The sequence below is a fragment of the Schistocerca nitens genome, chromosome 3, assembly GCF_023898315.1.
Source record: "Schistocerca nitens isolate TAMUIC-IGC-003100 chromosome 3, iqSchNite1.1, whole genome shotgun sequence".
Lineage (NCBI taxonomy): Eukaryota > Metazoa > Arthropoda > Insecta > Orthoptera > Acrididae > Schistocerca > Schistocerca nitens.
In genome coordinates this window covers 743,074,365-743,096,036 of record NC_064616.1, presented here as the reverse complement: position 1 = coordinate 743,096,036, position 21,672 = coordinate 743,074,365, and the positions used below count along the sequence as shown (strand labels likewise).

General features: G+C 40.1%; 1 protein-coding gene across 1 annotated transcript in view; it reads right to left on the bottom strand.

Moving 5' to 3' along the window:
• The window catches only part of LOC126248720 (uncharacterized protein KIAA2013 homolog), a 210,011-nt gene that overhangs the window by 56,144 nt on the left and 132,195 nt on the right, over nt 1-21,672 (bottom strand). The window contains exon 5 of the mRNA XM_049950026.1: nt 1,952-2,075. Within this exon, the coding sequence (XP_049805983.1) occupies nt 1,952-2,075 (124 nt within the window). The remainder of the gene's footprint in view (nt 1-1,951; nt 2,076-21,672) is intronic.

The following is a 21,672-nucleotide window of genomic DNA, read 5'->3' as shown; positions in this document are numbered from 1 at the left end:
ACCAAAGGGATCTCATGTCAGTGATGTCATCTTTTTAACGCATCTTACCTGCTACAATACCTCCAGGGCCACATGCAGTGAATTTGCAACACTAATTGGGCATTAGAGAAAGTATACTGGACTAGAAAGAAAATAAAGGAGGACAAGATTCAGCACACCAATACAGAAACGAATAAACCACATGATAAATTACTAGTTTTGGTTTGCAGCCGATTGGTCATTTTATTTACACATTATTTCTACAGCTTCCCTAGTTGTCTTTTTCAAGTGTCAAGGGGCAATTTCCTTGCTTGCTGTTTGTAGCCTGAACAGCAAGCAATGAAATCTATGCTCAACACTTGAAGGAGGAAACCAGGAAAGCTGCCAAAATAATACATTAAGGTAATGACCAACTTCACTAAATTCTGCTACAGTTCACAGTTACAAGTAATCTATCAGCTGAATGTTCAAATCAATCAGCATTTTCTTTCACATTGTATGGTGGTGGTGGTGGTTAGTGTTTAACGTCCCGTCGACAACGAGGTCATTAGAGACGGAGCGCAAGCTCGGGGTAGGGAAGGATTGGGAAGGAAATCGGCCGTGCCCTTTCAAAGGAACCATCCCGGCATGTGCCTGAAACGATTTAGGGAAATCACGGAAAACCTAAATCAGGATGGCTGGAGACGGGATTGAAACGTCGTCCTCCCGAATGCGAGTCCAGTGTGCTAACCACTGTGCCACCTTGCTCGGTCACATTGTATGTTTTCTACATAAACATCTTATTCTGCTAGGTTGTAAGAACTGGACCTACGTTAAATGTCCATTTCCCTTAACATGGAAAACTCTTCTTGAGGCAAATTCTGTCACATAGTCCAGCTAATACTGAACTGAGGCTTTATGCAGAAAGAATAATGATCATTATGTCAGCAACAAAAATTCCATGACATGTGAAATAGCATATTCACCTTTTTCTCATACATTGATCGTGACTGTAAATACCAAACATTCTTTTGACAAATTTAATGAGCAATTGTCTATAAAATTATTACTATACAAGGGATATTTTTTTCAAGGTCCGATCGGTCATAAAATTAAATGTGCAGTGAAACTGACGAAGCTTTAGCATATGTGTTTCTACTACACCCATAGGTTGCATCATGTCACACTTTTCAGTTCTGAACGCATAGTGAGCACCTAAAGGTGACTAGAACAATACTCCTGCCCACCAAGTGTTAAGTGTGTGCTGTCATTTGCTTTCTTCATCCTGGAGTATTTTGCCTGATTACTTGCAGTCCACATAACCTAACTGTCATGCGTGACAACAACGTGTGGCAATGGTGCAGGAACTTCACAGCAGGATGTACACATGTTCATGATGCAAGCAGCAGGGAAGCAAGTGAGTATCAACCAATGATCTTGTTCAGCAAGTGGATCAGGCGATTCACGAAAATTGTCTGCGAGGGGCAATTCTGAGCAAGCTAAGAGGAATGCAGGCATCAGGCATTGTCCTTCTTCATTACACTGTTTGGCCAAACACTGCAGTTGCAATAAAGATGCTTGTGCAGTGTATTTAGTGGGAAGTATCCGATCACTCACCAACAGCCCGGACTTGACTCCCTCTGATATTAATCTCGCTGCTCACATGCACCACTGGCTATGAAGCAGCATTTTGGCACAGACTATGAGCTGCAGACTAGTGTAGAGAAATGGTATAAAGCACAGGCAGCTACATTCTATAATGAGGATATTGATAAGTTGGTACAACACTATGACAAATGTCTAAGTTGGAGTGGTGACTGTAAAAAAGTAGCTTGAAGGTATAGTTAAATGTTGCAAATAAAAAATTTTTGATCTTCACTGTAGTTTCCATGTCACAACAGATCATTCCTTGAAAAAATAAAAAAGATAGCACTTGTGTTTCATCAAATCAGTTAAACTACAAGGGAGAGGAAAAACAATAATATGATAATACCTCAACAGTCTGTGGGATTGACTTCGATACAATTGAAACACCCATTACATTAGCAGTTTTCGAAGATACTTCGACCATTCCAGTTACAACTTGAAATCTGAAGCTTTCTTTTCCATTTGACAATCTGAAAAAGAGAACAAACAGTTACTTTCACAGTTCAACTAGTTAACAAAAATCGCCAAGTGACATAACTCACTGCATAAAATGATTGTGCAAGATTACATTTTTTATTGATTGATAGAAATGGGGTATATTAGAACAACACAATTAAATTTCAAGATAGGGTACTGCTATCTCACTCTGTGACCAAATTTACATTAGCTGAAAGATAACAATCTATCTTATTACAAAACAATGATATGAAAATGTTATGGACAAAAGATGTAGCTCTTGTTAAATAAATCAATGATGGACATGTCTAATATTAAAAACTGATATAATCTCTATATCTACAATTACTAAGCAATCATGCCAGGACCTGACGAAAGGAGAAAAGTTCATTGCTTACTACATTTTCACTGTCATTTACCATCCAGTAAAGTCATCAGAAATTCAATACCAATTACAAAATAACCTAGACACAATACCTCTATGGTGGGAAAAGTGGCAACTCTCTCTGAATAAGTAAAAGTGTGAGGTCATCTACATGAGTATGAATAGAAATCTGTTAAATTTCACTTACACAATAAATCACGCAAATATAAATGCTGTCAACTAAATACCTAGGAATTACTATTATGAACAACTTAAATTGGAATGACCACATAGCGTTGTGGGTAAGTTAAACTAAAAACAATGTTTTATTGGCAGAATGCTTAGAAGATGCAAAAGTGTACTAAAGAGACTGCCTACACTACACTTGTTCATCCTCTGCCAGAGTACTGTAGTGCAGTATCGGATCCTTACAAGATGGGATTGATGCAGGACTTCGAAAAAGTCCAAAGAAGGGCAGAAAAATAGGAAAGAGAGTGTCACAGATATACCACATGAGTTGGGGTGTTAATCATTAAAACAAAGGCGTATTTTGTTGTAGCAAGATCTCTTCACAAAGTTTCAGTCAGTAACTCCCTCTTCTCAATGTGAAAATACTTCACTGTCACCAACCTAGATAGGGAGAAAAGATCATTGCAACAAAACAAGATTTAAGTGTTCATTTTTCCCATGCACTGTTAGGGTGTGGATCAGTAAGGAAATAGTGTTTCATAATGAGAGCACTTAGCAACTACCAACAAACTGTAAGCATAATTTCAAACATTTTCTAAACTTTTTCTTGCTTATATGCTTAATGTCAAATATTTAACACATTAACTCATTTGTAAAGTAATCAGATGTTTGAAGCTGTTTTATACATGGGAGTTTGATTCTTTAAAGAATTAAGGGTTTACTGGCACTGGAGCTAAGACATTTCACTGATAAATAAAAAAAGATAGACAAGCATGTAGATTGTACAGGATCATAAACAAAAGGGGAAAAAAACCACTCACAACTCTAAATCAAAAGAGAGGTGCACAGAATTACAACTGACAGCTTATAATGACAAATATGGCGGATGATTTAGGCAGGAACAACAGGAGCCATATAACTGATAAGAAGAAAGGAGGATTAAAACAGGAATATGTATACATATTGTGCATATGGTAGAAGTTACAATCCAGAGGATTTTATGAGCCAAGTATTTACTAATAAATGAATTTCTGAATGACAGCTTCTGAAGAATTGTTGTTGCAAAAACACAATGAATGATGTGAGTGATGAATTTATTAGTAACTGAGCTGATGCATAATATGTTCTGTGAGGAGATATTGTCTGTCAATGAGTTTATGGGGTGACTTGGTGGTCAAAGCACTGAACTAGAAGTGAGGAGGAGCAGTGTTCGAATATACATCTGGCCATTTAGGATTCGGTTATATGTAGTTCCCCTAAATCGCTTAAGGTAAATGCTGGAATGCTGCTCTTGAAAAGAACACAGCCAAGACCCTCCACATTCTAAGTGAGCTTGTGCTACATGCGCTACATATTTCACGATCTTCTCATAAATAGAACGTTAAACCTTAATCTTCTTTCCTTTTTATCTACTTACATTCATTCATCATCAGTGAATCCTTTTCTGGAGTCAGACTCAGGCTCTAAAAAATGGTGGCTCGGGTTTATACTAATTGATATGTATGGGATGAGTTTTTTCATGATTAGCTTCTCCTTCTTGCTGGTAATAAGCCTGTATTAGATAAACTTATGAAGGTACAGAAAGCAAATTTGGGGAGGATATACTCGCAGGAGTGAGAACTGCACAGTTCACTAACACATATGGGGTGTATAGACAATACAGGCAGTGTAAACCTACTTTGTATGGGTTAGGATGTCATTAAATTGAAGATCATTAAAGAAGTCAATGTTGGCTGTAAAATATTTTAACAAACCCATGTCACAACAGTACAGAGGTATAAATGGATATGGTGAGACAAGTAACAACACATTCAATGCCAGAACAGGTTTTCTGTTACAAATACGATAAACAGATGGGGTGGTAATTACTGAAATACACATACTGCTGCACAGCAATCATTGTAACAGATTTGAGAAAGTGTAATCAGTACTGGCCAATATCTCCACTTCTCTTCTCGAGAGATGTGCACATTCACTGGAGTGTCCTGCAAGAGCTGCACAAACTGCATTATCATATTATCTGCTGAGATTACAAGTGGAAGGCATTCACTTGGTTGTGTTATGAGAGGCAAACAGCAGAGAAAATTTGAACAGTATTATCAAGGAGGGAATGCATTTGGTACATGTATCTAGTAAGGGTAAAGTCACAGCCAAACAATAGGACAAAAATTAAATGTCAACATATACTAGTGGTGCGGGCATTAAGTAACAATTGCAATGAACGGTGGAAAACTTTCCACTCTTGTGCAAAATTATAAAAAATTGTGTGATCATCTTAATAAGCTTCAAGACCACTGAAATCATCAATCAATAGAAAGACAATATCCGTGGAGATATATGAACAATAATGAAGCAACTACATAAGCTTTTAAAGTTTTCTAATGTTTTTAGATAGTGTGAAGAATGACATTTTGTTATCTGCACAAAAAAAACCATACCAGTAATTGCATGACTTAAGATATTTTTCTTTATATATATTACTGCTGGCAAGATGCTAATTTGCTGAGACAGCTGGCAAATTACCATATTCATGAAATGTTCTCTCACTCTGAATGTGTCAAATAATACATTACCTCCAATTCTCATAAAATTTACGAGCAGCAAAGAGTTGGCCCTTTTATACCTACATCCAAAAATTTATTACTACCATACTAAAATACTAAATTCATTTTCAGAAACGTTTCAAGCTCCACCAAGAAGGCAGTCAGATACCTTTTTGTGGTTCTTGCCATGAGTTTGATCATACACATATGTTCTAAACAAATGAGAGCCAAAGGGAAACACTCTGTCTCCGACAGTGAGGCGAACTACATTTTTATCATACCCACTTAAATAAGTTACAAGTCAGCATCTTCCAAAGACAGAAAAACAATACAAAAATTTGGTATAAAATATATTAGAACCAGTTTGGGAGACACTCCAAACTGAATGTGTTTCCTGTTGACAGCACCAATGAAATGAGCAACATTCCATTTAATACAAAATTTGTTTTCACTCATTTCAGAATTTTTTCATTGGGCACAAGATGCACATGTAACGTAAACTTCTCAAAATGACATCACAGGTAGTATATCCTGAAAAATACTATATATTGTCATTTTGGAGTGGCTGCAGCTGAAAAATGATCCTTTTTATTTCTTTATACCTGATGACAATCATTGGCTGTATTTATAAAATGAATGACTGTTGTATAGTAAAAGAAAAAAATACATTATTTCTTTCACTGTTTGCTGCCCCATGCTTTAGTTAAATAACAAAGACCGAAGAAATTCCCAGTTACCAAGTATTTAAATACATAACTACAATATTAAGAGAAGGATAAAGATTTAACTTAGTTATGAAATGAAGTAAATTAAATATGGTGTATGCAATATTTCAGATAAGAAGTGTTGAGAAATCAATTGCACAAGACAGTTCCGATTTGAAGACAGAAATTAAAACACTTGTGTATGATGAAAAGTCTAAAAATACTTTCACTCCTTCAAGCTGCAATACTTCAGGGCATAGAAAAGTGTTCACCTTGAAAAAGCTATCTAACTAACAATGGTCAACAGTTACTGTTAATCAATAATATTCAGAGAGTAAGAAGGATTTTACAGAAGCAGCCAAAATGTTCACATTCTGAGACCAAATTGAAATCATAACAAAGATACCACATTTCACTACAACAGAAATGAGAATTGCTACAGAATCATCAGAACCCATTTTCCTGGAAGTAAAGCTGGAGGGAACAACCACAAAACTTTAGAAAAGGAAATACTTCCTGTAGCAACATCCATATACAAAGCTGCATCTTACTAATTTCACTTGCACTTAATCATTTTTGTTTAAAGTGAGTCCAACTGCACTTGTAATATTTTCATGTCACAGCCACACCCAAGAACTGAAAGCATGTTCACTACAAATACCAATGCACAGGCAGAACAGAATCAAACTCGTGGGTGGACCTGCTGCTATTTATACAAACATCCAATATTCTAGAATGATGCTATTTAAACACGCACTGAATATTACAGAATAAACAAACATAAGATGTTTCAAGAATTTTCCAGAAAAAATAAATACTAAATAACAAATAACTGCCAACAGTCAGGATTGAACTGACGACCCACACCTTGCCGGCCAATGGTGCTAAGTGCTATGCTACAATGCATCCACCACAGGTCACAGTATTGGGCCATTTCCTGCTGAAACAGTGACCAGTTGTTTCATAAGTTCTCACTGGAGTCGACAACACCACCCTGGATCTTGATCTTGTAAAAGGTACTCTGTTGGTGACAGTTGTCGATCCTCACATCCTGGTTGTGTTTTTATATCCTCTTCACTGTGGTAAGCATCGAAGCTTCACGATTGTCGAGTGGGTCTTCTGTTTCCTTGAGCCTCTCATCATCAATTTGCTCCTCTGGACCATGGTAGGCCTTCATACAAAGGACATGGACAATGTCTCTGCACTTTTGTCTTCTTGATGAAGGATCATAATCCTCAAATACGTATGTCACATACAACAAACGATAAAGGATATGATAAAACCCAAAGCAGTTCTTTAATAAGTTCTTCAATAGTCCGACTTCCCTCACAGGTGTAATTATCCATACCATGTCTCCCGGGCTGCATCTGACTGGCCAGTGCTTGACATTATAGTGATCTTGGTCTTTCTCCTGGGTGTCCATGGTTCACATGAGAGCCAGCCTGTCTTGCTTCTTTGATCTTGGTGATGTGAAACATGCACAAGTGTATCCACTGTCATTTCAGCCACACGACTATGGAGCAGAAAGAATGTGGTCAGGACTGTAGTATCTTGCTTCACTGTGTTGTATGCAAATGTCACAAAGGGGAGTATTGTATCCCAATCTCTCTGTTCAACATCAATGTACATCGAGAGTCTTATTAAAGTGTTGTGTGAGGCCTTTTATCTGTGGGTGGTAGGCAGTTGTCATCCTATGCGTGACATCGCAATGTGAAATTATCTGTGATATTACAGAAAAACTTGACAGAAAAACTTTTCCACAGTTAGAGACCATCACACATGGTACTCAGTGCTTCAAAAGATGTTGTATACCAGGAACTTTGCAAATTCTGGAGCTTTGGAAGTTGGCACAGCTTTTTCTGACATCGCAGCTGATGAGGTAGTCAGAGCAGACTATTGTCCATCAATTCCAGAACCTTCCCAAGAGGTCGGTTCCAATGTGGTAGAATGACACTGCTGCAGGCAGGATTTGTACCAGAAGCCCCAGAGGTATTTGCCCTCATTGGAATTCATTACAGTGGTTCACACAGTGTCTAATGCATTGGTAGAGACCTGACCAGTGATTCTTGAATCTGACTTGGTCTAGAGTCTTAACGAATCCCAGGTGACCAAATGTTGGAGTGCTGTGGAAATACTTCAGGACTGCTGGCCACAGATGAGCTGAGATGATGAGCAATCATTTACATCCCCATTCATAGTTCCTTTTTACAATGTTCCATTTATTAACTGGAATACTCCTTTGGTTGGTTCTTCATTCTCAAGGCTTCTATGGTTTTCAGCATTGTTGGATCTTCCATCTGTTCAGCAGCAATGTCATTTAATGCAGCAATGGCTTAGATTTTATCCATGTTGCTGTGTACCACCATAGGATTCCTTGAAAGGCAGTCAGTGTTCTTGTGTTGGCATCCATTTTTGTATATCATTGTGACACTGTACTTCTGAAGCCTCAGTGCCCATCTCACTAGTCAACAGAATGGGTCCTTCAAACTAGTTAGCCAGCACAGAGAATAATGGTCCACCACAACAATGAATTGTTTGCCAAATAAATGAGCCAGAACTTGTTGAGGGCCCAAACAACTGCAAGGCACTCCTTCTCAGTTATAGAGTACTTCCTCTTGGACTTGGAGTGTAATCTACCACCTATTCAGCACCTTCCTGAATATGCGCTAAAACTGCCCCTATCCCAAAACCGTGCCAGTGTAAAGTTCTGTCTTCACATTCTTGTCGTACTATGCTAGAACTGGAGAAGATGTTACAAGGCAAGATCTTTCTAGCACTTCATTCCAGGAATGCAAGGTCTGTTCAGAAAGTTCTAGAACATTCGTAATTTCACACCAAGGGTGAATTGTAGTGAAATGCAGTTAGCATCCCTGCACATGCCTGTGTTTAATGTGTAACTGCCAGAAGTTTCATTGTTGTATGTCTGTTGGTCGTTGCTCAGTGCTGTACTGAGTAGAACATTGTGTTGCACAGTTTGCGAATTTCAAGATGGCAGAGTTAGAGGAGCATTGCGTCTGCATTAAATTTTGCATGAAACTCAAGAAAACCATTAAACAGACCCATCAAATGAGGCACGAAGCCTATGATGATGAGTGCTTAAGCCATACTTGGTGTTACAAATGGTTCATATAGTTTAAAAAGGGCCAGACACAAGTTAAGGATGATCCTCATTCAGGACCCATTTCGACATCCACTGACAATGCTCATGTCAGGAACATCAATGAAATTGTGTGTGCCAATCAAACGCTATCCAAGAGATTGCAGAAGAATGTAACATTTCAGTTGGATCATGTCATGAAATCTTGACACAGCATCTCGGAATGCATCGTGTTGTCAGCAAGTTTGTCCCACAGCTCATGAGTCAAGACCAGAAAGATCTTCATCTCGCAGTTTGTGAAGAGCTTTTGGATCGCATAGATGAAAATAAGAAGTTCCTTACAATAATCATAAAAGGTGATGAGATGTGGGTCTACTGTTATGATGTTGAAAGGTGATGAGATGTGGGTCTACTGTTATGATGTTGAGAACAAGGTTCAATCTTCACAGCGGGTCAGCAAAGCTTCTCAAAAAAAAGAGAGAGAGAGAGAGAGAGAGAGAGAGATAAGTTTTCTTTGACTGAAAGAAGTTCACTGAGGCTTTTTGCAGATGATGCTGTAGTATATTGAGAGGTTGTAACAATGGAAAATTGTACTGAAATGCAGGAGGATCTGCAGCGAATTGACGCATGGTGCAGGGAATGGCAATTGAATCTCAATGTAGACGTGTGTAATGTGCTGCGAATACATGGAAACAAAGATCCCTTATCATTTAGCTACAATATAGCAGGTCAGCAACTGGAAGCAGTTAATTCCATAAATTATCTGGGAGTAGGCATTAGGAGTGATTTAAAATGGAATCATCATATAAAGTTGATCGTTGGTAAAGCAGATGCCAGACTGAGATTCATTGGAAGAATCCTAAGGAAATGCAATCCGAAAACAAAGGAAGTAGGTTACAGTACACCTGTTCGCCCACTGCTTGAATATTGCTCACCAGTGTGGGATCCGTACCAGATAGGGTTGATAGAAGAGATAGAGAAGATCCAATGGAGAGCAGCGCACTTCGTTACAGGATCATTTAGTAATCGTGAAAGCGTTATGGACATGATAGATAAATTCCAGCAGAAGACTCTGCAGGAGAGACGCTCAGTAGCTCGGTACAGGCTTTTGTTGAAGTATCGAGAACATACCTTCACCGAAGAGTCAAGCAGTATATTGCTTCCTCCTACATATATCTCGCGAAGAGACCATGAGGATAAAATCAAGGAGATTAGAGCCCACACAGAGGCATACCGACAATCTTTCTTTCCATGAACAATACGAGACTGGAATAGAAGGGAGAACCGATACAGGTACTCAAGGTACCCTCCACCACACACCGTCAGGTGGCTTCTGAAGTATGGATGTAGATGTAGATGTAGATTAGCTCATCATGAATTCATGCCACAGGGACAGAATGTTAATCGCTCGAGCGGTTGGGATGTGTTGCGACACCTGTATGTAAATGTGAGAAGGAAATGGCCTGAAATGTGGCAAGACAGTTTATAGCTCTTGCATCACGATAATGCACCCACTGCATGACTATTGCACAAAAAATGAAATCAGTGTGCTGCCTCATCTTCCTTACTCTCCAGACCTGGCTCCTGCAGACTTTTTTTTTTATTTCCAAAGTCAAAAACCCCATTGAAAGGACAAAACTTTGCAACGATAGATGAGATAAAAGAAAATCTGCAGACGGTGCTCTGTGCGATCCAGCAAAAGGCATACCAAGACTGCTTCCGGAAGTGGAAACAGCATTGGGAGTGGTGTATCAATTGTGGAGAAGAGTACTTCAAAGGATACCAAGCACAACAAGTAAACGGCAAGCGTACAAAAATTTTGTGGACAAAGTTCCAGAATTTTCTGAACAGCTCTCATATTTGGTATCTCCCTGTAGTAATTCTTGCAAAGGATGTGCCTTGGTACAGAAAACCTTTATGAATTACCCAAAGAATGAGCACAGTCTAAGGAAGCTTCCCACATCACAAATGTGCCAATGAGTTGGAAGAATCTGTGACTGTTCTTATTTTCTCTGGATTGGGACAGACCATCACCATTCTCTAGGTGTGTCAAGATTTTTATTTCTTGGGTGATGAGGACACACTTTTTCAGATTCAGAGACCTGCAACCTGAACACATTTTAACACAGTTGTCAGGAGGCTTAAATGGTTTCGAATTGTCTCTGAAAAAATGACACTGTCATTTAGATAGCAAAGATATGTCCATTTAAGGGGTCAAAGTAGGTTGTCCATCATACATTTGAAGGTGACTGGAGCATTACATAGTCCAAACAGCATAACTTTGGACTCACAGATGTTGTCATCAGTTATCAAGGCCCTCTCTTCTCGATCAGCTTCATCTACCTTGATTTGCTAGTAGCATTTCTTAATGATCATAGCTAAGAAATATTTGGCTCCTTTCAAGCAGTCTACAGTGTCCCCAATGTGCAGCAGACATTTTTCTCTGTGACTGTGTTCAGTTGTCGGTCTGAACTTTGAATGATGTCATCTTGCAGCATCTTCTCCACCTCACTGCGGATTATCTGTCTTTAGTGTACAACACTCTATGTGAGTGCTGGCTAATTGGCAGATGATCCCCAGTGCTGATATGATGTTTTACCATGGGTTGCTTGGTCTGTCACCAAGAAGAACTGACTCCACCAACTCGGACTTACGCCACCGCTGTATAATGACAACCCAGCATCTGACCAATGGAGGTACAACCAACTCCTCCACCAAATAAAAAACGCCACAGAAGAGCAGACTTTTTGAAGGACACAGGACAACATGCCAGTCTCTTTTCACTGTGGACGCCCTGGATTTATTGTGCACTACTACGGAGAAATAATACAAGTGTTTCACAACTATTGGGCCACAAGGCATTAACCACCAAAAAAATCCTATTCACCCTACTCAACTGCAGAACATTCATGGTTGACATGTGTGCCAAAGGTCACTATCGTACCTTGGACAAGGTCCCTCCCCAACATTCCACAGCCATTCCCCAGTGCCAAAGTGGTGCCAGCTGCTCGCCAAGCTGTTGAATTTAGGAAAGCTAAGCACATTCCACAGCCATTCCCCAGTGTCAAAGTGGTGCCAGCTGCTCACCAAGCTGTTGAATTTAGGAAAGCTAAGCAAGGAGGTGAGGGGTATCACGGAGTACTAGTCAACTCAAGGGCATTCCTTTCTTCTTTCCCTTTTTTTTATTTAAATGTTAAATGCTTATCATCACCAGCTAAAGAAGAGGATCATCCATGATACAAAAATGATTGTGATGAAGGTTGCAAATGTGAAATACACCCACCCAACAGGAACATGTATTGAAAGAATAACTATCAATGACAGAACACAGCCCTAAAAATTTGTTGTTTTAATAGAATGTAGTCATGATAGTAATCTTGGGTGGGACTTCTTGCAGGCATCATAAGCAATCAAGAGTTTCAAACTGATAATGCAATTCCAACAAGAACTGAAACAAAGATTGCTGTGGGTGGTTATTTATCGATGAAAACATTGTTGTTCTGCCTTCATCAATTAGATGTTTGCCCGATAGCTGAGTGGTCAGCGTGACGAATTGCCGACCTACTGGCCCGGGTTCGATTCCCGACTAGGCCGGGGATTTTCTCCGCTCAGGGACTGGGTGTTGGGTCGTCTTCATCATCATTTCATCCCTATCTGGCACGCAAGTCGCCCAATGTGGTTTCACCACAGCAGCCGGACCTGCCCCACAAGGGGCCTCCCAGCCAATGATTAATAAACGGTCACAATGCCCATATAGTACTAGGGACAGAAAGTTGGCTGAAACCAGACGTAAACAGTAATCAAATCCTAAACTCAGATTGGAATGTATACCGCAGAGACAGGCTGGACAGTGAAGGGGGAGGCATGTTTATAGCGATAAGAAGTGCAATAGTATCGAAGGAAATTGACGGAGATCTGAAATGTGAAATAATTTGGGTGAAGGTCACGGTTAAAGCAGGCTCAGACATGGTAATTGGATGTCTCTATAGGCCCCCTGGCTCAGCAGCTGTTGTGGCTGAGCACCTGAAGGATAATTTGGAAAATATTTCGAGTAGATTTCCCCACCATGTTATAGTTCTGGGTGGAGATTTTAATTTGCCGGATATAGACTGGGAGACTCAAACGTTCATAACGGGTGGCAGGGACAAAGAATCCAGTGAATTTTTTTTAAGTGCTTTATCTGAGAACTACCTTGAGCAGTTAAACAGAGAACCGACTCATGGCGATAACATATTAGACCTTCTGGTGACAAACAGACCCGAACTATTTGAAACAGTTAATGCAGAACAGGGAATCAGCGATCATAAAGCGGTTACTGCATCGATGATTTCAGCTGTAAATACAAATATTAGAAAAAGTAGGAAGATTTTTCTGCTTAGCAAAAGAGACATAAAGCAGATTACAGAGTACCTGACGGCTCAACACAAAAGTTTTGTCTCAGGTACAGATAGTGTTGAGGATCAGTGGACAAAGTTCAAAACCATCGTACAATATGCGTTAGATGAGTATGTGCCAAGCAAGATCATAAGAGATGGAAAAGAGCCACAGTGGTACAACGACCGAGTTAGGAAACTGCTGCGGAAGCAAAGGGAACTTCACAGCAAACATAAACATAGCCAAAGCCTTACAGACAAACAAAAATTATGCGAAGCAAACTGTAGTGTGAGGAGGGCTATGCAAGAGGCATTCAATGAATTCAAAAGTAAAGTTCTATGTACTAACTTGGCAGAAAATCCTAAGAAATTTTGGTCTTACGTCAAACCGGTAGGTGGATCAAAACAAAATGTCCAGACACTCTGTGACCAAAATGGTACTGAAACAGAGGATGACAGACTAAAGGCCAAAATACTAAATGTCTTCACTTAAAACTTCCGGGCTGATAGGCCGTGGACGAAGTATAAAACTGTCTCCTGACGTTTCGTCTCCGACTGCGGGAGACACCCTCGGAGGTAAAGCGGCGAACTGCGAAGAGAACTCGAGGAAGCGCTGATTATATAGGCAGTACAGAGGGCGCCACTGTTGATCACGTGGCGTTGGCTATGAGATTGTATCTCATAATGCCAACATTCTCGATTGAAAGTAATCGATCGTCACGCTTGCGGTACAACGTTGACATCCAAATTTTATCCAGTTTAACACCTTCATCTTTCCTGTTAAAATTATTACGATGTTTATCAATCTCGATAGCCTCTCTATACAAGCGTGCATAATAATGCGAGGTTTTTGATATGACGCTCGTCTCACTGAATTTTATTTCATGATCACCTTCCTGGTAAACATGTTCCGCTACGGCCGATTTATCCGTGTGACCCAGGCGGCAATTCCTCTTATGTTCGACAAGATGGGTGTTCACACTTCTCTTTGTGGTTCCGATGTAAACCTGTCCACAACTACAAGGAATTTTATATACCCCCGGTGTAGCCAAAGGGTGCCGTGCATCTTTTGCCGACCTTAAAAATTATTTTATTTTCCTAGTAGGTCTGAAAATAGTTTCCACCCCATACTTGGTTCCGACAATAAGAAGCTGCTTTGTAAAACAGAAGCGTACCCACCTAGACTTTATGGCTTACCCAAAGTTCATAAACCTGGGATTCCGTTGAGGCCAATTGTCAGCGCTATAGGCGGACCAACACATGAGTTAGCTAGACACCTTGCCTCAATGCTGCAGCCTATGTTGGTAGGACGGACAGTCATATTAAAAATTCAGCTCATTTCATTGACAAGTTAAAGGAAACGAGCGTGGGACCGGATGATATCCTCGTCAGTTTTGACGTTGTGTCATTATTTACCATGATTCCGGTAAACGAAGCTATCTTATGCATAGCGGATATTTTTCACCACCGATATTGTGGCATTATTCTGACACTGCCTCACCACAACCTACTTTCAATACAATAGTGACTTTTATGAACAGATTGACGGGGTGGCTATGGGCAGTCCTCTCAGTCCTGCTGTGGCTAACTTATTTATGGAGACTTTTGAACAACAGGCGCTGCAGACTGCCAGTAAGAGACCAGCCAGATAGTATCGCTATGTCGATGACACGTTCGTAGTATGGACACACGGAGCAGAGGAGTTGGATGCCTTCCTGACACATTTAAACAGCATTAATCCGAAAATCCAATTCACTATGGAGACAGAAAGGAATGGGCAATTGAACTTCCTGGATGTGTCTGTGATTAAACGACCGGACGGAACGTTGGGCCATAAGGCGTATAGAAAGCCCACACATACTGATCGTTATCTACACAAAGATTCAAACCACCACCCTAGACAAAAAAGAGGTGTAATGAAAACTTTGGTAGACAGGGCACACAAACTTTGTGAACCTGTTTATTTAAAAGATGAGATTGAACATCTACGGTCAACTTTCGTGAAGAATGGCTATTCTAGCAAGGATATAGATCGAGCACTTCGCTCTAGGCAGAGAATCAGGAGTAATGACGAACAACAGTCGTCCATTGGCACAGTTTTTCTTCCGTTCATTAGCAAGGTCACAGATCGCATTGGGAAAGTTTCAGGCAAGTAAGGGATGGAAACTATTTTCAGACCTACTAGGAAAATAAAATAATTTTTAAGGTCGGCAAAAGATACACGGCACCCTTTGGCTACACCGGGGGTATATAAAATTCCTTGTAGTTGTGGACAGGTTTACATCGGAACCACAAAGAGAAGTGTGAACACCCGTCTTGTCGAACATAAGAGGAGTTGCCGCCTGGGTCACACGGATAAATCGGCCGTAGCGGAACATGTTTACCAGGAAGGTGATAATGAAATAAAATTCAGCGAGACGAGCGTCATATCAAAAACCTCGCATTATTATGCACGCTTGTATAGAGAGGCTATCGAGATTGATAAACATCGTAATAATTTTAACAGGAAAGATGAAGGTGTTAAACTGGATAAAATTTGGATGTCAACGTTGCACCGCAAGCGTGACGATCGATTACTTTCAATCGAGAATGTTGGCATTACGAGAGACAATCTCATAGCCGACGCCACGTGATCAACAGTGGCGCCCTCTGTACTGCCTATATAATCAGCGCTTCCTCGAGTTCTCTTCGCAGTTCGCCACTTTACCTCCGAGGATGTCTCCCGCAGTCGGAGACGAAACGTCAGGAGACAGTTTTATACTTCGACCACGGCCTATCAGCCCGGAAGTTTTAAGTGAAGACAATACCAGCCGTGAAAGTTTACATTGTATGATTAAATGTCTTTTTCCAAAGCTGTTTCACAGAGGAAGACTGCACTGTAGTTCCTTCTCTAGATTGTCGCACAGAAGACAAAATGGTAGATATCGAAATAGACGACAGAGGGATAGAGAAACAATTAAAATCGCTCAAAAGAGGAAAGGCCGCTGGACATGATGGGATACCAGTTCGATTTTACACAGAGTACGCGAAGAAACTTGCACCCCTTCTTGCAGCGGTGTACCGTAGGTCTCTAGAAAAGCGTAGCGTTCCAAAGGATTGGAAAAGGGCACAGGTCATCCCCGTTTCCAAGAATGGACGTCGAACAGATGTGCAGAACTATAGACCTATATCTCTAACATCGATCAGTTGTAGAATTTTGGAACACGTATTATGTTCGAGTATAATGACTTTTCTGGAGACTAGAAATCTACTCTGTACAAATCAGCATGGGTTTCGAGAAAGACGGTTGTGTGAAACCCAGCTTGCGCTATTCGGCCATGAGACTCAGAGGGCCATAGACACGGGTTCACAGGTAGATGCCGTGTTTCTTGACTTCCGCAAGGCGTTCTATACAGTTCCCCACAGTCGTTTAATGAACAAAGTAAGAGCATATGGACTATCAGACCAATTGTGTGATTGGATTGAAGAGTTCCTAGATATCAGAACGCAGCATGTCATTCTCAATGGAGAGAAGTCTTCCGAAGTAAGAGTGATTTCAGGTGTGCCGCAGGGAAGTGTCGGAGGAGCATTGCTATTCACAATATATATAAATGACCTTGTGGATGACATTGGAAGTTCACTGAGGCTTTTTGCGGATGATGCTGTGGTATATTGAGAGGTTGTAACAATGGAAAATTGTACTGAAATGCAGGAAGATCCGCAGCGAATTGACGCATGGTGCAGGGAATGGCAATTGAATCTCAATGTAGACATGTGTAATGTGCTGCGAATACATAGAAACAAAGATCCCTTATCATTTAGCTACAATATAGCAGGTCAGCAACTGGAAGCAGTTAATTCCATAAATTATCTGGGAGTACCCATTAGGAGTGATTTAAAATGGAATGATCATATAAAGTTGATCGTCGGTAAAGCAGATGCCAGACTGAGATTCATTGGAAGAATCCTAATGAAATGCAATCCGAAAACAAAGGAAGTAGCTTACAGTACGCTTGTTCGCCCACTGCTTGAATACTGCTTAGCAGTGTGGGATCCGTACCAGATAGGGTTGATAGAAGAAATAGAGAAGATCCAACGGAGAGCAGTGCGCTTTGTTACAGGATCATTTAGTAATCGTGAAAGCGTTACGGAGATGACACATAAAGTCCAGTGGAAGACTCTGCAGGAGAGACGCTCAGTAGCTCGGTACGGGCTTTTGTTAAAGTTTCGAAAACATACCTTCACCGAAGAGTCGAGCAGTATATTGCTCCCTCCTACGTATATCTCGCGAAGAGACCATAAGGATAAAATCAGAGAGATTAGAGCCCACACAGAAGCATACCGACAATCTTTCTTTCCACGAACAATACGAGACTGGAGTAGAAGAAAGAACCGATAGAGGTACTCAGGGTACCCTCCGCCACACACCGTCAGGTGGCTTGTGGAGTATGGATGTAGATGTAGATGTAGAAATGCTCATTTCCATTAATGAGTTGTCAACTGAGATGCTCAGGTAAACTAGAAGCTTTTGCCAATTGCAGAAAGCTACTCAGGTTCACAAAAGAAATGACCATTAGCATCATAGACAAAGAGCAGAACTTGCGATCACTAATTATCATGAGCAGCCACAGCTCATCCCTAAATGTATGCACACAGGGACAGTCGAACCAGTCCAGAAAGAGCTGCTTACAAGGAGGCCAAACAGCTACTGGATTTCTGTATTTTTTTTATACACCAATCAGTCAGAACATTACGACCACCTCCCTAATGGCCATATGTCCACCTTTGGCACGGATAACAGCGACGACGCATCATGGCAAGGAAGCAATGAGGCCTTGGTAAGTCGCTGGAGAGAGTTGGCACCACATCGACACACAAAGGTCACATAATTCCCATAAATTTCAGGGTAATTTGTATTTTTTAAATTTAAACAGTCTTTATTAACATTCTATAATGAAAGATCAGTACCTTAAACTTTAAATTTGCAATGTACACTGGATTTTTATGTGCGATATGTAATCAGAAATAAAACAATGAGCATTTTTTTATAAAAATGACAGTTACATTAGGGGTAATTGGCGTATTTTTGATGAATTTTATATTTAAATCACAGAGGTATCCAAACTGAACAGAGAGAGAAAGAAAAATGATTGAAATGAGACTTGATCTAACCATCATTAGTCTCATGCGTTATTGATTTTTTTCCATATTTATGTATTTTACGGTCATATAACATGTACCTTTGTTTAAAAATTTGAATCCTCTGATAATCAAACCCAGTTGTAACTAGTGGACTAAGTTTCAGGTGTGTGCTTTCCTAAAGTATGTCTTTAACTCAACTAATGCAAAATTATCAGAGAAACAGTGGATGAACAACCAGCAGTGTCGTCAGCTGCTAAAAAACAATTCCTAGTAGTAACCATTTCACAAACATTACTGGTAATCTACCCAGCAAATACTATCACAGTGAAAGTGTAAACAGTACATCTACAAAATGCAACTTCATCACTGGTTGCATCACTTACTGAGATGAAAGAGAATTTTGATGTCTATATACTCGTATAATGCCTCAGGCAGAATTTCTTGGAGTCCAAAGTAAATGAGCACAGAAACCAATTGAGTCTTTTCTTTTTGTGCTTAAATTTAGGAATCTTCCACATATTAACCTTCCATTAGGCATGCTCCTTTTCCTCCCATCCATAGCTGTGCTGCATTTGTGAGAAGCTTTAGCAGTCTTTATTAGTCAAAAATATTCCCAAACATATGGGCACTTTGTGAACCCATGGATAAAATAGGAAACAACAAATTTCATGTAAATAATAAATTATATTTTGTTTTAAAGTGAACAAATAAGTAACTGATACAGACCATGGGAGTACTAAATCCTGACTTCTAAAGCATCTGTGAGCTATGCATGACTGATGGAAGGTTAAGGAATGTGTCGCCATTGGTCAGGCTACAAAGCTATCACTGGAAAATTTTGGTAGTTTATTGGGAAACTATAATACACTGAAATATCATGTAGTTTCAGTAAGGATGTGGTTCCACCAACCTTGAAAACAACCAGGGCATCCTAATCTGGCAAGGGTGGGTCATAGTCCCCACAGCAGTGTTAACACAAGGTGTTCAAACCACAGAATCAATGTACCAATAAATGCAACAGTCCCTGCAAGTAACACAGATAAAAATAGCACCATGTATTGTCAACATTCATCAGATGCATCAAAATCAAATTTGCCACCCCAAAGTCATTATTTTTTTAAGGCACTTGAACTTAACACAATGTCGACTCAGAAAAGAAGGCCATCATACCTAACTTTATAGGGCACAATGCTCCACATGCAACATTCAAGGCTGTAACATCTTATTTTGCTGTTGTAGCCAAGACAGTCTCAAATGAGTGCATGCAATGACGTTATATCATGCTTGACATGCTTAGTGATGTATCCTTGTACTGAGGAGTGATCAAAGGCACTTTGAAAGAATAACTGTTTATTAACAAAACAAAACTCAATAATAATGTCCTTGGATGAATATCCACAAACTACAAATAAAAGAAATGTCTCTCCTGTGACACTGTCCATGATGTGCCTACACGACGAACCCCAGAGTCATAGTAAGTGGTGGTGTGAAGACCTGGGATGTTACTGGGCTGTTGCCACTGGCATATGACAGCTGACATGATGAACTGGTTCGGATCTGCTAGTGTGGCCTGCTGGGACAAAACTGCTGGTACTGCTGACTTGAGGTGTAGGGCATAACTGACTTAACACAGTTTGGCAGTGGCTTAAATAGTCAGGTGCAGATGGAATCTGCGAGGGCATGTGACCTGGTGTAGCAAAACAGTGGCCTGCTGACAGCGCTCTCTGCAGCAAAAGGCATGCTGCCTGCTGGCATGGTTGGAGCCCCCAGATACTATGGAGGCAACGTGTAACTCCAAGGAAAACAGCCCAGGCTGTACAAGGAATAATATTTCAATGCTGATGACAACCTACTCATGCAGGTTCTCCTGAGGCAATTGCATGGCCTGCCTGATGTGCGAAGGAACTGACTACCAGACGAATACAACACTTTGCATTCACAAACACGAAATTGAGATTCAAATTGGCATTGTTGCTTACTCTGTTTATATATGCTACTGCCTAGGATTTCCAATGTTGTTGACAGCAAAAGTTGTCCAGTAGGTTACATATATCAATCTACTGTAATCTAGAGGACAATCAGTGCTTGAAGCATCACATCAAAAGTTTAGATGGTCATTACACTCCCTTGTACTCAATAATGGAACAGATATTCAGATTAAAGACCTTCATGACATTTAGGTTTTCTGCTTACAGCTCTGTCCACTTAAAATTAGATGACACTTCTTTGTAGGTGACTGCCATCTAATGAGGAACTAGGCACTTTAATGAACACACCAAATGAGGCACCGTCTATATTTTTCCCAGGTTGACACATTCCATTTGCCCTAAACGATGCCATTAAAACCAAGTCTGACAGATTACAAGCTTAAGGAGTGTTTCATTCAATTCCAGCTAGTCAGTTGTACTGAGCAAAGTAATGTAGTATTACAGCATTATACTCACTAAAATCAAGATGGTTTGTTTGAAAATGACATTGTGTATTTTCTTCCCAATCCTTTTCTAATCTGAATTTGTGTGCCATCTGTAATGGCCTCACTGTTGATGGGAAACTAAACCTCAATCTTCCTTCCTTATTCAGTGTGCAAAATCAATAGCCATGAGGAAGGAGGTTGTCATGTTCCGCATGTATGGCAATTTTACCTTAAATGCACAAGCAATAATAAGACACAAACACACACACTTCATACAGAACTCTGAAGAGCTCAGCCATCCTGGCAAGAGAGATTTTTTTAAATAAACTTTAGGAGATTCTTATCTTCAAGTGCTACTATACACAGACTCAGCAGTTCACAGTAATTAAAAAAATTCCCAAACCCTTAAAGCCATGTTCACAAGGGTTGAGAAAAACAATGTGGGCATGAAACATGGTGGTATGTGATGTCATAATATGAACTGTATATGCTGTACAGCATATTTAAGTGTGAACAGTAGGCTCATAAATACCAAATTTTCCAAACAAGAAGAGGAAGATGAACTAATAAACTGCAAGAGCATTTGAAACACCACAGGCAGGGCAGAGCATGCCATATATGATTAAATTTACTGGAGCTTAAATGTCATAGCAGTGGTTTTTGCACTGTAATCTGAATGCTATGAAAGTATACTGTTTCATGGCACTTTTGCGTCAAGGATACACAAAAAAGGCAAGTACTGGTATCATTTGTTACAATAAAATGTTGAGTAAAGGCATATCAGAGGTTAAAAGATCTACCATTTAT